Raw genomic sequence first — 14,120 nt, forward strand, 5'->3', positions numbered from 1 at the left:
ACCTTAATTTGCCCCGAATTAAAAAAATAATCAAAAAGCTCCAAAAACTATTCCCACAACCATTTCCCCCTAAATTTTTCCCCAAGCCCATTCAAAATCGCCTCCCCCTCTCTCAAAATCGAGTAATGCTTGGCGCAAGGGAAGGATCCGGTGGAAATCCGGAGTTGCCTAAGGAGCTGCCCTCAACCATCCGGTGCTTCTCTCCCCACATTCCTCTCTCTCTTTCTCTCTCTCTCTCTCTCGACGAGACCTGCTAAATGACACGGTTTGCATTTTCACCCTTTTCCGATCTTTAATTTTTGACCATTGCCTGCTCAAACTTCTTAGATGATGGGATCTATTTAATCTGTGTATTGTTTTTTTTTTTTTTTTTTTGGTAAGTGTATTGTTAAGATATGGTGGTGGCTGTTTTGTTTGATTTCCCAAATGGGTAAAATTTTAGGGCTTTGAAGTTATGAATTTGAAACGAAATTTGGTTTTGTTTTCAGCTGTTGATAGGGCAAAGTTTTGCAGAAATGCTTCACATTCTTCCTCCATATTTGCAGAACTCTGCCCTATCAACAGCTAAAAACAAAACCAAATTTCGTTTCAAACCAAATTTAGTCTCTTCGAAAACAAAACAAAACCAAATTTTGTTTCAAATTCATAACTTCAAAGCCCTAAAATTTTACCCATTTTGGAAATCAAACAAAACAGCCACCACTATATCTTAATAATACACTGATTAAATAGATCCCATCATCTAAAAAATTTGAGCAGGCAATAGGCAAAAATCAAAGATAGGAAAAGAGTGAAAATGCAAACCGTGTCGTTTAGCAGGTGTCGCCAAGAGAGAGAGAGGAGCATGGGGAGAGAAGCACCGGATGGTTGACGGCGACTCCTTAGGCAACTCCGGATTTCCACTGGATCCTTCCCTTGCGCCAAGCGTTACTCGATTTTGAGAGAGGAGAGGCGATTTTGAATGGGTTTAGGAAAAAATTTAGAGGGAAATGATTGTAGGAATGGTTTTTGTTGGGGAATGGGTTTTGAAGTGTTTTTTATTTTTTATTTTTAATTCGGGGCAAACGTGGCACATGCCATGTCACCGGAGTGCTTATTATTTACGCACGCGGGTGTACCCCATATCATCACTCAAAAATCAGGAAGGCTGAAACTGTGACAGAAAAAAATTGTTTCTGGCGCTGCGTGATTTCTAATGAGATGAGTTGGTGGTTGAAGGTAACGTCTATTGCCCCTTAAAATGCTTGAGAGTGGACATTTAGTGCATATGTGAGATTTTCTACCGGGGTTAAGGGAAGTTTTTAAATGGCTCCAACATCTTGTTCTGACCTCCCAGAAGAGCTGCTGGAGAGCATCTTGAAGAAGCCAACAAATGTCGTTAATCTTTACAACTGCCGCTATGTGTGTCGTTCATGGCGGTCCGTCGTCGACAAGGTGTTAGCGTCGACACCTCCGCACCTACTTGTCTACGAAAAGCATCACAGAATGGTAAGAAGCATAAGTTTCGTGAATGTTTTCACCGGCGAATCGCGCGTTTGTAGACTTCCGAAGTTAAAGAATGGTAATGGGCAGACCCGGTTTCCCAGTAGCGTCTACTCCTGGCATCGTTGGGTGGTAATGGATTTCATATTCCTTCATCATAGATACCCTAAAACCCTTCATCATAGATACCCTAAAACCCTTCATCATATCTTTCTCTATAACCCATTCTCAAGGGCTCGGATTCGGCTCCCTGTTTTCAAATTTAACTTTTTTGATCCCTGCAGAAAACGCAAGTTCATTGTGTCTTGTGAAACGAAAAATCCAAGATCAATTGGTTTAGCTATTCGTGATGGGCGATATCTTGAGAAGTTGATGTTCTGGAATACAGGAGATGAGGAGTGGACAACCTTCGTTAAGGAGCCGATGCCCATAGTTGATATTACAAGCTACAAGGGTGGATTCTGTGTTCTTGACGGGGACCTCAAGTTTATACAATTTGACCATGAGCATGTTCCTCATCTCAAAATAACTTATGTTTTATCAAGTTATTATCATCCGACTCAATATCTGGTGGAATCGCTGTGTGGGGATCTGTTGTTGGTTCAACTGAATATTGGGTGCAAGATTAAAATTTTCAAAATGGATTGGGAGAGGAAGGCGTGGGATGAGATCAAAAGCTTGGGTGATGAAGCAATTTTCTTGAGCTGTGCTGAATCTGTGTGCATACGAGCTGAGGACTCCACCATATTCAAACCTAATTGCATCTATTTCACAGATGGTGCCTTCAGTATGCCAGTAGAGCAAAAGGAGTTGGGGGTATACGATATCGCAAATCAGACTGTCGGTTCAGTCGCTCTCTCTATTCCTTTTGACGATGATGAACAATGCTACCGATGGTTCACAACGTAAATATAGTATGCGTTATTTGTTTTTGTAGCAGCTGTATCTGCCTCAAGGTTTTCAAAAAATATGTGCATTCTGTCTGTTTGATTGAATGCTGCTTAGACGTTCTTGTCTTTTTTATTGGATTCCAGTTTTTCTTTCCATATGGCTTTATGGGCAATTGTTAGATGCTGAGCTATCTTTGTTAATTTCTAGATGTTGGTATTGTAGTGGGGTTTGAAGTAATCATGTCTGTTTTTTGTTGTTGTGATAGGAATAATATATGATTAGGTAGTTATTCGAGAAATTCAAGTAAACCCACAATTCAATAATGGTGTTGGCTCAAAATTAGTGATTAGAACTAAACCCTAGCCGCCCATGTAGAGTGTTTTTATCATTTCTCTTTGGTCTTCTACTTCAAATCTTAAATTTCCTTTTAAAAAGGAACGAGAGTTTTATAGTGGGGAATAAATTCTTGATAATATGCATTTGTGTAAGAGTAATTCGATGGTCTATTATAGGAGAGTTTCATCTTGGTTTGGAAAGCTTTTAATTCAAAACAAAATTTGTTTTGAATAATATATGCCACGACGGTTCAACATGGAATTATTGTCTCTATAAACCATTCTCGAACGCTTGGATTCGGCTCCCTGTGTTCACACTTCACCAATCTCTTGACACCCTGAACCACAAGTTCGTTTTCTCATCTCAACCCACAAATCCAACTTCAATTGTTTTAGCCATTCGTGATGGGCGATTTATTGAAAAGTTGATGTTTTTAAAACCAGGAGATGAGGAATGGACAACCTTTGTTAATGGTCTTGAGAAGCGGATGTGGGTTTTTGATATTATATGTTACAAGGGTGGCTTTTGTGCACTTGACTGTAACCAAAATATCATACAATTTGAGTTGAGCCCTGTTCCTCGTGTCAAAAAAAAAAACCCAACTAGATTTAACAGATCAAGTCATGACCCAGATGAGTATGATGATGATTATGAGTTTTTGGTGGAGTCTTTGTATGGGGATCTGTTGATGGTTCATGTATTTTGGAACCTCCTGGAGACCATAAAGTTTAAGGTTTACAAATTGGATTCGGAGAAGATGGAGTGGGATGAGATCAAAAGCTTGGGTGAAGAAGCAATTTTCTTGTGCTGTGATGGATCTGCATGCATACGAGCTGATGACTATACAAGCCTAATTGCATCTATGATATCTTGTATGAGGATTTTCGGGTATATGACTTGGGAAATGAAACTATCGGTCAGTTCCCTCACTCTTTTCCTTGTTACAATGCTCTATTCTTCCGATGGTTCAAAACGCAATGATAGTACGCATATTTGTTTTTGTAATAGCTGCAACTACTTCCAAGTTTTCAAAAAATAAATGCATTCTATCTGTTTGATTGAAAGCCACTTAGACGTTCTCGTCTTTCTTCTTGGATTGCAATTTTTCATTCCATATGGGTTATTTTTACATTTTTCTTGTTGTAGGAGTAATGTATGGGTAATTGTGAGCTTCTGAGCTATCTTGGTTAATTTTTACATATTGGTATTGGGTTTTTTTTGGATGAATAAGAATTTCATATGCTAAACAAGAATACAGAACACCTTCTAACAAAACACAACCAGCAACTAGAAAAAACTCAACAAAACCTTTACAAAACACTACAACAATTCCTCTAAAGAAAGAACCTACACAAAACCAAAAACTCATCTATCTATCGCAAGTCAAGAACAGCACAGTAGATTCTTCTATGCTCAATTGCATCAACAGATCAACCTTGACATGAGAATATTTTCACAACTTCTCTGAAATTGGCCCAATTTATTTTCACAATTGTTTAAAATAGGCCTAATAGAAACCCAAAGAAGGGCAAAAAGACTAAAAATATGCACAAAAAACTCATTACCTAATATATGGATAGCGGATAATAACCACAATAACTGTATGCAGTTAGTAAAAACTTGATACGGATATGGATGTGAATATCTAAAAAAGATATCCGCATTTTGCAGATGCGGTTGCGGATATTGCAAATAACCGTATTCGCATGTATATTGCTACTGATAAGTGCTAAGTCACATATTATTAACTTATTAAATAAAATTAAGCTTTATAAGTAATTTTAAGAAAAATCTAAATTATCTAATCCTTTTCAGATAATAGCATGGTTGTTACATCTCTCCCTTCATCCATATATGAAAGCAACATTAACAAATAATCCCAACAGAAACCCAATGTACTGGAAATGCATATGCATATGGTCCACAATCACAAGCATCGGGGACCAAATAGATGAATATCCATATCAAAATTCACCTCCTTGAGTCAATCCATAAACCCTATATATATAACAGGCACAGATGAGACAATAATCTCATAGTGATTAAAAAATAAAATTAATAAAAAAAATGATTAAAAATATTAAAAAATATAACTAACAAAATAAATAAATCATTCAAAAATATTTAATGGAATTATTGTTGTTTTCTATAATTTAAAGTAATTAAAATTATATATTCCATATAATTAAAATATGTAATAAAAACTTACAAACAAAAAGGTAATAACAATTATATATATTCATAAACAACTAATTTTAAAAGTTTAATCTGATTATATATCTGAGATTTTTTTTAAAAAAGAGAATTGTAAAAAAAAAAAAAAAAGGTTATTTTTTGTTTTGTTCCCAATAATATCAAAACTCAAAAATAAGAAACATGAGATTATTTTTTTACTATACACCATACTCTAAAAAAAACATGAGATTCTCATTTTTCTAATCTCAATCGTTAGATGAATTTAAGGGTCCAAGATATCCCAATATTAAAACTCAAAAATAAACATAATCACACTGAATTATATATCAAATTTGAATTAAAAAATTAATTAATTATTTTAAACAAAATAAAAAATAAAAACAAACAAAGGTGCAGCTTCGCCCAACTGGGGGTGGCCGTGGGCCATCGATCAGGCCATGGGGGTGGGCGCATGGCACCCAAGACAAATTTGATATATAATTAGTGTGGTTGTGTTCACTTTTAGGTTTTGATGGTGAGATATCTTGGACCTCTAGATTCATCTAGTGGCTGTGATTAGAAAAATGAGAATCTCACGTGTCTTACTAATGGGAGGGGATTCGTATCCGACTAATGAGTTGGTGCCCCTTATAAATGGTTGAGTGTGCACATTTATGGCATATGTGAGATTTTCTACGGGGTTAAGGGAAGTTTTTAGGGGTTGAGATTTGACGCTCACTCCGCCCTTGCACCGATCAATGGCTCCAGTTTCCTGGTCTGACCTCCCAGAAGACCTGCTGGAGAGCATCTTGAAGAAGGCAGCAAATGTCGTTAATCTTTACAACTGCCGCTACATGTGTCGTTCATGGCGGTCCGTCGTCAACAAGGTGTTAGCGTCGACACCTCCACACCTACTTGTCTACGAAAAGCATCTCAGAATTGTAAGAAGCATAAGTTTCTTGAATGTTTTCACCGGGGAATCGCGAGTGTGTAAACTTCCCACGTTCAAGACTGGTGATGGGCAGTCCCTGTTTCCCAGGAGCGTCTATTCCTGGCATCGTTGGCTGGTAATGGATTGCAGCACATCCCATCCCCGCAATAATCATTGTGGTGATCATCATATCTGTCTCTATAACCCATTCTCAAGTGATCGGATTCGGCTCCCTGCTTTTACACTTGACAACTTTCTTGATCCCCGCCGGAAACGCAAGTTCGTTGTGTCTTGTGAACCGAAAAATCCAAGATCAATTGGTTTAGCTATTTGTGATGGGCAATATCTTGAAAAGTTGATGTTCTGGAATCCAGGAGATGTGGAGTGGACAACCTTTGTTGCGGAGCCGATGCGCATTGTTGATATTACAAGCTACAAGGGTGGATTCTGTGTTCTTGACGGGGACCTCAAGTTTATACAATTTGATCATGAGCATGTTCCTCATCTCAAAATAACTTACGTTTTATCAAGTTATTATCATCCGACTCAATATCTGGTGGAATCGCTGAGTGGGGATCTGTTGTTGGTTCAACTGAATATTGGGTGCAAGATTAAAATTTTCAAAATGGATTGGGAGAGGAAGGCGTGGGATGAGATCAAAAGCTTGGGTGATGAAGCAATTTTCTTGAGCTGTGATGAATCTGTGTGCATACTAGCTAAGGACTCCACCATATTCAAAACTAATTGCATCTATTTCACAGATGGTGCCTTCAGTATGCCAGTAGAGCAAAAGGAGTTGGGGGTATACGATATCGCAAATCAGACTGTCGGTTCAGTCGCTCTCTCTATTCCTTTTGACGATGATGAACAATGCTACCGATGGTTCACAACGCAAATATAAGTTTGCGTTATTTGTTTTTGTAGTAGCTGTAACTGCCTCTAGGTTTTCAAAGAATATGTGCATTCTGTCTGTTTGATTGAATGCCGCTTAGACGTTCTTGTCTTTTTTATTGGATTCCAGTTTTTCTTTCCATATGGGTTTATGGGCAATTGTTAGATTCTGAGCTATCTTTGTTAATTTCTACATGTTGGTATTGTAGTGGGTTTTGAAGTAATCAGTTCTGTTTCTTGTTAGTCGGTTTTCCTTCTTCCATTTTGGTCTGACCTTGAATGTGTAGGGTGAATATGTGGGTCCTAGCCCTATAACTAAAGCCTAGCCTCCCATGTAGGGCATTTTGCTTTTCTACTTCAAATCTTATTAAATTTCTTTTTAAAAAAGGAAAGAGAGTTATAGTGTGGAATAAATTATTGATATATTTATACATCTATGTAGGAGTAATTGCATGGCCTACTTCATCTTGATTTGGAAAGCTTTTAATTCAAAACATTAAAATAAAAAAATAAAAAAAATTCTTTTTGTAACAATGTTAAATCGATTAAGACTACCATATTAGTATTGAGATATAAAATATAGGGTAGAGTTTTTTTTTTTTTTTTTCGATAAATAAGAAATGTATAAAAGAGATTGATGACTACTAATAATTTTGTATTCTTGTTCTATTTTTACCTATTCAAACCCAAAAATCTGAAACTCAATTTATAGTAAATACTCAAATTATAATTTTATGTTCTTTTCTTTTTAAGTTTGTCAGCCAGCCGGTTATATCATTTGCCTTCTGCTAAGTCAAATTACCACCAATTGTCAAAAATGCCGCTCTTGTCTTTCTTCCTATAATACCCTCTCTCTTTTTTTTCTTCTTAAAAACCAAAATAAAAACCTGAGTTGAGATAAAGAGGAAGGAGATATGGGGTAACCAAATGATATTTGCAGTGAGGAGATTGTTTATGTACAATTTTTTTTTCTTCAGGTGTAGGGGTCAGGGGGACTGTTGATTATATGTATAACAAATAAAAATAGTAAAAATTACAAAATAAATTATAAATTGGGGCGGTGTTGTGGCCGCCATTGGAGAAACACTCTTCTTTTTTTTTCTTTTTTTTTTTTTTTTGTAAAAATATTTCTCAAAATTTTATCAAATTAATTTTTAAAAAAGTTTTTTTTCTTTTTTCTTTTGTCTTTTCCAGAACTCAAAACCCAAGGGCCAAGGCTTTTCAAAACTTTACCAATGGGCCGAAGACTCGAACTGCCTAAATAAGCAAAAACATCCAACTCGCTCAAAGTCAAACAGTCAAACCACAAAACCCATCACCGGCGTATCTTTCCGAGGGATAAACCTTCCTTGGCTGCTTTGTGTATATGTATATGTACTTTGATAGATTTTTTCGCCGCTTACCTTATTGATCAAATTCAACTTCAATAACGTTTCTAGCTTGAACTGATAATTCTGGAATCATAATAGGTTCAACTATAAGATTTTCCAGAAAAATATGTGCTTTGATAGATTGCTTGCTATGTGTTTGATTAAAATCCGCTTACAAGTTCATGTCTTTCTTCTTCCATTCTAATGTTTCATTCCATATGGGTTTTGACCGGTGGAGCTATGTATGAGCTCTTGTGAGCTTTTTGAGCTCTCTTGGTTAATTTCTACGAGTTCGTATTATATTGTTTCAAATGAATCGGTTTTGTATTTGGTAGTTTTCGAGACGAATGTGTTATTACGTAGTTAATATACATGTTTATTCAAACATCCGACCATTACCATCCAAAAAGCTCCCAAACACATTCTAGTCATACATTTACCTAATAATAAATATCACTAAACTAGTAATAATAAAGTTCATTAACCACAACAAAGGACACTAATAATAATCCGATTAAGTCAAAAGTCAAACAAGAATAAACTTTTGGTAAAATCGTTCATCTTAGCTTAACCTCAATGTCTACTGGGGAGGAAACAAAGGTCATCAAAAAAGAAATTCTGATATGCAAGAATGAGATTCAGGTAACAAAATTTTAGGCAGCTCCTTTGCGCCCTTCTTTCTCTGGAGCTTCTTCATGTAGAACTCGAGCTCTTTGCCTTCCAAGATATATCTGTTGCAAATCCATTTCACATAACAGTTAAGTGCTTGATGTTTAATACAAAAACAAGAAACAAAGTAAAAACTGCCATGCATGTCCAAGAAAATTTAAATGGCAATTGAAAACTCTCATCAACGTATCATAAGAAATAACCCATATCCATCTTTGGAGGTTACAATTAGCTTTTCATACACCTAATTGCATTTAAAAGGGGAGGAAGAGCATTTGGAGGCATAGAAAACAAGCACTTAAATAATATATGAAATTAAACATTGTAGGGACATTTGTTCATGGACGGATGAAATTGTGAATCTGCAGACTTAAACAAGATAACAACCAGTAGAAACCTCTAAATTAAAGAATATGCCTTACAATACATCTGTAACTAAAAAGATACAAGCGTAGAGAAGTGACATACCCATCAGCACGACCACATTGACCAGGTCGTGATGAGATACAAGCTAATAGACGACCACCAGAAAATTGATCTTCAATGTGTGCATCAAGATTGCGATTCTGTTGACGCTTCTCCAACTTTCTCTGGACATGGTTGCTTTTCTTCACCTCCTCAGTAGTAGTAGCAGCATCAACCTCCTATCAAGCAATTGGAACAACGTAAAAAAAAGGAAGACATGTCAAAAAGACAATTTCAAATTTTGTTCAAAAAAGCCAAAAAAAAAAAACTGTATCTTTTAAAGATATGAGGTGGTGGCTGGCCACCCTTGTTGAGAGAAAGCCATCCCAGACCGGCGGTCTAAGGTGGCCGAAGCCACCCCTTAGCCCTTGGGGTTGGTCCAACCACCCCTAGAGGCCAAAGTCAAGAGGTGGTCGAACTACTCCTAAGGGCCGATTAGGAGTGGTCGATGCCATCCCATGGCCCTTGGGGGCTAATCGTCCACCCCCAAGGGGTGGCTCGCTGAGGGCCAAAGCCAAAAAAAATATATATATGTTTTGGCCCTTAGGGCCACCCCAAATTGGCGACCCTAACTTCTCAACATGGGTGGCCGGCCACCCGGGGCCATATCTTTTAAAAAAAAATTAAATATTTTTATTAATTTATTATTATTTTGATTTTGATTTATTTTTGAAATATAAATAATTTTTTAATAAGATTTTATTAGTGGACTAATCTGGACCGTTGGATGAAAATCAGCGGTCCAAATTAGGTCCGAAGCTGTGACAGAAAAAAAATTGTTTCTGGCGCGCTGCGTGAGTTGTTTGTGCCCTTATAAATGGTTGAGGGTGGACGTTTAGGGCATATGTGAGATTTTCTACCGGGGTTAAGAGAAGTTTTTAGGGGTTGAGATTTGACGCTCCCTCCGCCCCTGCACCGATCAATGGCTCCAGTTTCCTTGTCTGACCTCCCAGAAGAGCTGCTGGAGAGCATCTTGAAGAAGCCAACAAATTTCGTTAATATTTACAACTGCCGCTACGTGTGTCGTTCATGGCTGTCCGTGGTCGACAAGGTGTTAGCGTCGACACCTCCGCACCTACTTGTCTACGAAAAGCATCTCAGAATGGTAAGAAGCATAAGTTTCGTGAATGTTTTCACCGGCGAATCGCGTGTTTGTAGACTTCCGAAGTTCAAGACTGGTGATGGGCAGTCTCTGTTTGCCAGGAGCGTCTACTCCTGGCATCGTTGGCTAGTAATGGATTGCAGCACATCCCATGCCCGCAATAATCATTGTGGTGATCATCATATCTGTCTCTATAACCCATTCTCAAGTGATCGGATTCGGCTCCCTGCTTTTACACTTGACAACTTTCTTGATCCCCGCCGGAAACGCAAGTTCGTTGTGTCTTGTGAACCGAAAAATCCAAGATCAATTGGTTTAGCTATTTGTGATGGGCAATATCTTGAAAAGTTGATGTTCTGGAATCTAGGAGATGGGGAGTGGACAACCTTTGTTGCGGAGCCGATGCGCATTGTTGATATTACAAGCTACAAGGGTGGATTCTGTGTTCTTGACGGGGACCTCAAGTTTATACAATTTGATCATGAGCATGTTCCTGATCTCAAAATAACTTACGTTTTATCAAGTTATTATCATCCGACTCAATATCTGGTGGAATCGCTGAGTGGGGATCTGTTGTTGGTTCAACTGAATATTGGGTGCAAGACTAAAATTTTCAAAATGGATTGGGAGAGGAAGGCGTGGGATGAGATCAAAAGCTTGAGTGATGAAGCAATTTTCTTGAGCTGTGCTGAATCTGTGTGCACACGAGCTGAGGACTCCACCATATTCAAACCTAATTGCATCTATTTCACAGATGGTGCCTTCAGTATGCCAGTAGAGCAAAAGGAGTTGGGGGTATACGATATCGCAAATCAGACTGTCGGTTCAGTCGCTCTCACTATTCCTTGTGATGATGATGAACAATGCTACCAATGGTTCACAACGCAAATATAGTATGCGTTATTTGTTTTTGTAGTAGCTGTAACTGCCTCAAGGTTTTCAAAAAATATATGCATTTTTGATTGAATGCCGCTTAGACGTTCTTGTCTTTTAATTTTTTATAGGATTCCAGTTTTACTTTCCATATGGGTTTATGGGCAATTGTTAGATTCTGGGCTATCTTAGTTAATCAGCTCTGTTTTTTTGTTGTTATGGTAGGAGTAACATATGATTCGGTAGTTAATGTACATGTTTATTCGAGAAATTCAAGTAAACCCTCAAATAAAGAAGAGGCGGGCAGCCCTTATTGCCCAGAAGCCTCTACGCTTGGAATGGTTGGCTGGCAATGTGTTGCACCACATACTAGTGTGACCACTCTCCAGATAGATCTTGTTGATTCAAGGTTTTCCAAAAATAAATGAATTCTATCTGTTTGATTGAAAGCCGCTTAGACGTTCTTGTCTTTCTTCTTGGATTACAATTTTTCCTTCATACAGTTTACTAGTAGTGGTAGGAGTAAATGTATGGGCAATTGTGAGCTTCTGAGTTATGCATCTTGGTTAATTTCTACATGTTGGTATTGTAGTGGGTTTTGAAGTAATCAGTTCTGTTTCTTGTTTAGTCGGTTTTCCTTCTTCCATTTTGGTCTGACCTTGAATGTGTAGGGTGAATATGTGGGTCCTAGCCCTATAACTAAACCCTAGCCTCCCATGTAGGGCATTTTGCTTTTCTACTTCAAATCTTATTAAATTTCTTTTTAAAAAGGAAAGAGAGTTATAGTGTGGAATAAATTATTGATATATTTATGCATCTATGTAGGAGTAATTGCATGGCCTACTTCATCTTGATTTGGAAAGCTTTCAATTCAAAAAATGTTTATTTTATCAATAGCTAACCATACAAATCCAAGTTCAATTGCTTTAGCTATTCTTGAGGGCCAATAATGTCTTGTTAAAAAATTGATATTTTGGAAACCAGGAGATGAAGAGTGGACACTCGTTGATACTCCTTTTGATTTTAAGACTCCTTTTAAATTTGTTACTGATATTAATTATAGGCTACAAGTGTGGTGGATTCTGTGCAATTGACTGGGACGGGAACCTTACACAATTTGAGTTGAGTCCTATTCCTCGTGCCAAACAAATCCCAACTGGAAAAATGTATAATCGTAATAACAAGGTTGTTTGGCATTGATCGGCATGCACATTCCTATCTGGTGGAATCGTTGTCTGGGGAGCTATACATTGCTGGTTAATAGATGTTTCTTCCTGCAGAATGAGTATATGGTTTACAAATTGGATTGGGAGAAGATGGAGTGGGATGAGATTACGAGCTTGGGTGACGAAGCAATTTTCTTGGCTCGTAACCAATCCGTGTGCATAGGAAAAGGATCATTTCCATTTCAAAATCCTTCAATTTCCTCCATTTAGTGTATTTTGAAGGGTATTGCATTTAATGCACTACCATCATTAAAACTTTTGAACAACACTACCCTTCAAAATGTACTAAATAGAAGAAATGAATGGATTTTGAAATGGAGAGGATCTGTTTCCGTGTGGGCATACGAGCTGCTGAGACAAATTACCACCAATTGTCAAAAATGCCGCTCGTCTTTCTTCCTATAATACCCTCTCTCTTTTTCTTTTTTTTTTCTTTTTTTATTTCTTCCTAAAAACCCAAAAAAAAAAAAAAAAAAAAAAACCTGAGTTGAGATAAAGAGGAAGGAGTTATATATATATATATATATATATATATATATATTTTGTAAAAGTATTTCTCAAAATTTTATCAAATTAATTTTTAAAAAAGTTTTTTTTGTTTTCTTTTTTCTTTTCCAAAACTCAAAACCCAAGGCTTATCAAAACTTTTACCAAATGGGCCGAAGACTCGAACTGCCCAAATAAACAAAAACATCCAACTCGCTCAAAGTCAAACAGTCAAACCACAAAACCCATCACCGGCATATCTTTCCTTGCCTGCTTTGTGTATATTATGTGAGATTTTCTACCGGGGTTAAGGGAAGGTTTTAGGGTTAAGATTTGACGGCTCCCTCCGCCCCTGCACCGATCAATGGCTCCAGTTTCGTGGTCTGACCTCCCAGAAGAGCTGCTGGAGAGCATCTTGAAGAAGCCAACAAATGTCGTTAATCTTTACAACTGCCGCTATGTGTGTCGTTCATGGCGGTCCGTCGTCGACAAGGTGTTAGCGTCGACACCTCCGCACCTACTTGTCTACGAAAAGCATCACAGAATGGTAAGAAGCATAAGTTTCGTGAATGTTTTCACCGGCGAATCGCGCGTTTGTAGACTTCCGAAGTTAAAGAATGGTAATGGGCAGACCCGGTTTCCCAATAGCGTCTACTCCTGGCATCGTTGGGTGGTAATGGATTTCATATTCCTTCATCATAGATACCCTAAAGCCCTTCATCATATCTTTCTCTATAACCCATTCTCAAGGGCTCGGATTCGGCTCCCTGTTTTCAAATTTAACTTTTTTGATCCCTGCAGAAAACGCAAGTTCATTGTGTCTTGTGAAACGAAAAATCCAAGATCAATTGGTTTAGCTATTCGTGATGGGCGATATCTTGAGAAGTTGATGTTCTGGAATACAGGAGATGAGGAGTGGACAACCTTCGTTAAGGAGCCGATGCCCATACTTGATATTACAAGCTACAAGGGTGGATTCTGTGTTCTTGACGGGGACCTCAAGTTTATACAATTTGACCATGAGCATGTTCCTCATCTCAAAATAACTTATGTTTTATCAAGTTATTATCATCCGACTCAATATCTGGTGGAATCGCTGTGTGGGGATCTGTTGTTGGTTCAACTGAATGAATATTGGGTGCAAGATTAAAATTTTCAAAATGGATTGGGAGAGGAAGGCGTGGGATGAGATCAAAAGCTTGGGTGATGAAGGAATTTTCTTG

At 37.6% G+C, this 14,120-nt stretch overlaps 4 protein-coding genes across 4 annotated transcripts; all 4 read left to right on the plus strand.

Annotated features, from left to right (window-relative positions):
* The first annotated feature begins 1,305 nt into the window (after positions 1–1,305).
* Positions 1,306–2,391, plus strand: LOC132174598 (uncharacterized). The gene has a single exon (XM_059586232.1). It carries the CDS (start codon positions 1,306–1,308, stop codon positions 2,389–2,391), a length of 1,086 nt encoding a protein of 361 aa, XP_059442215.1.
* A 540-nt stretch (positions 2,392–2,931) lies between these two features.
* LOC132175008 (probable F-box protein At1g44080) lies at positions 2,932–3,772 on the plus strand. Its single transcript, XM_059586799.1, has one exon. The coding sequence runs from the start codon at positions 3,137–3,139 to the stop codon at positions 3,746–3,748; it is 612 nt and encodes a 203-aa protein (XP_059442782.1). The 5' UTR covers positions 2,932–3,136; the 3' UTR covers positions 3,749–3,772.
* A 1,870-nt stretch (positions 3,773–5,642) lies between these two features.
* LOC132174599 (putative F-box protein At5g66830) lies at positions 5,643–6,716 on the plus strand. The gene has a single exon (XM_059586234.1). The coding sequence runs from the start codon at positions 5,643–5,645 to the stop codon at positions 6,714–6,716; it is 1,074 nt and encodes a 357-aa protein (XP_059442217.1).
* A 6,389-nt stretch (positions 6,717–13,105) lies between these two features.
* On the plus strand, positions 13,106–14,044 carry LOC132175010 (uncharacterized). Its single transcript, XM_059586801.1, has 2 exons — positions 13,106–13,570; positions 13,699–14,044. The coding sequence occupies exons 1-2, from the start codon at positions 13,262–13,264 to the stop codon at positions 13,723–13,725; spliced, it is 336 nt and encodes a 111-aa protein (XP_059442784.1). The 5' UTR covers positions 13,106–13,261; the 3' UTR covers positions 13,726–14,044.
* Positions 14,045–14,120: the final 76 nt, after the last annotated feature.

This window comes from Corylus avellana, chromosome ca3 (genome assembly GCF_901000735.1).
Source record: "Corylus avellana chromosome ca3, CavTom2PMs-1.0".
Classification (NCBI taxonomy): domain Eukaryota; kingdom Viridiplantae; phylum Streptophyta; class Magnoliopsida; order Fagales; family Betulaceae; genus Corylus; species Corylus avellana.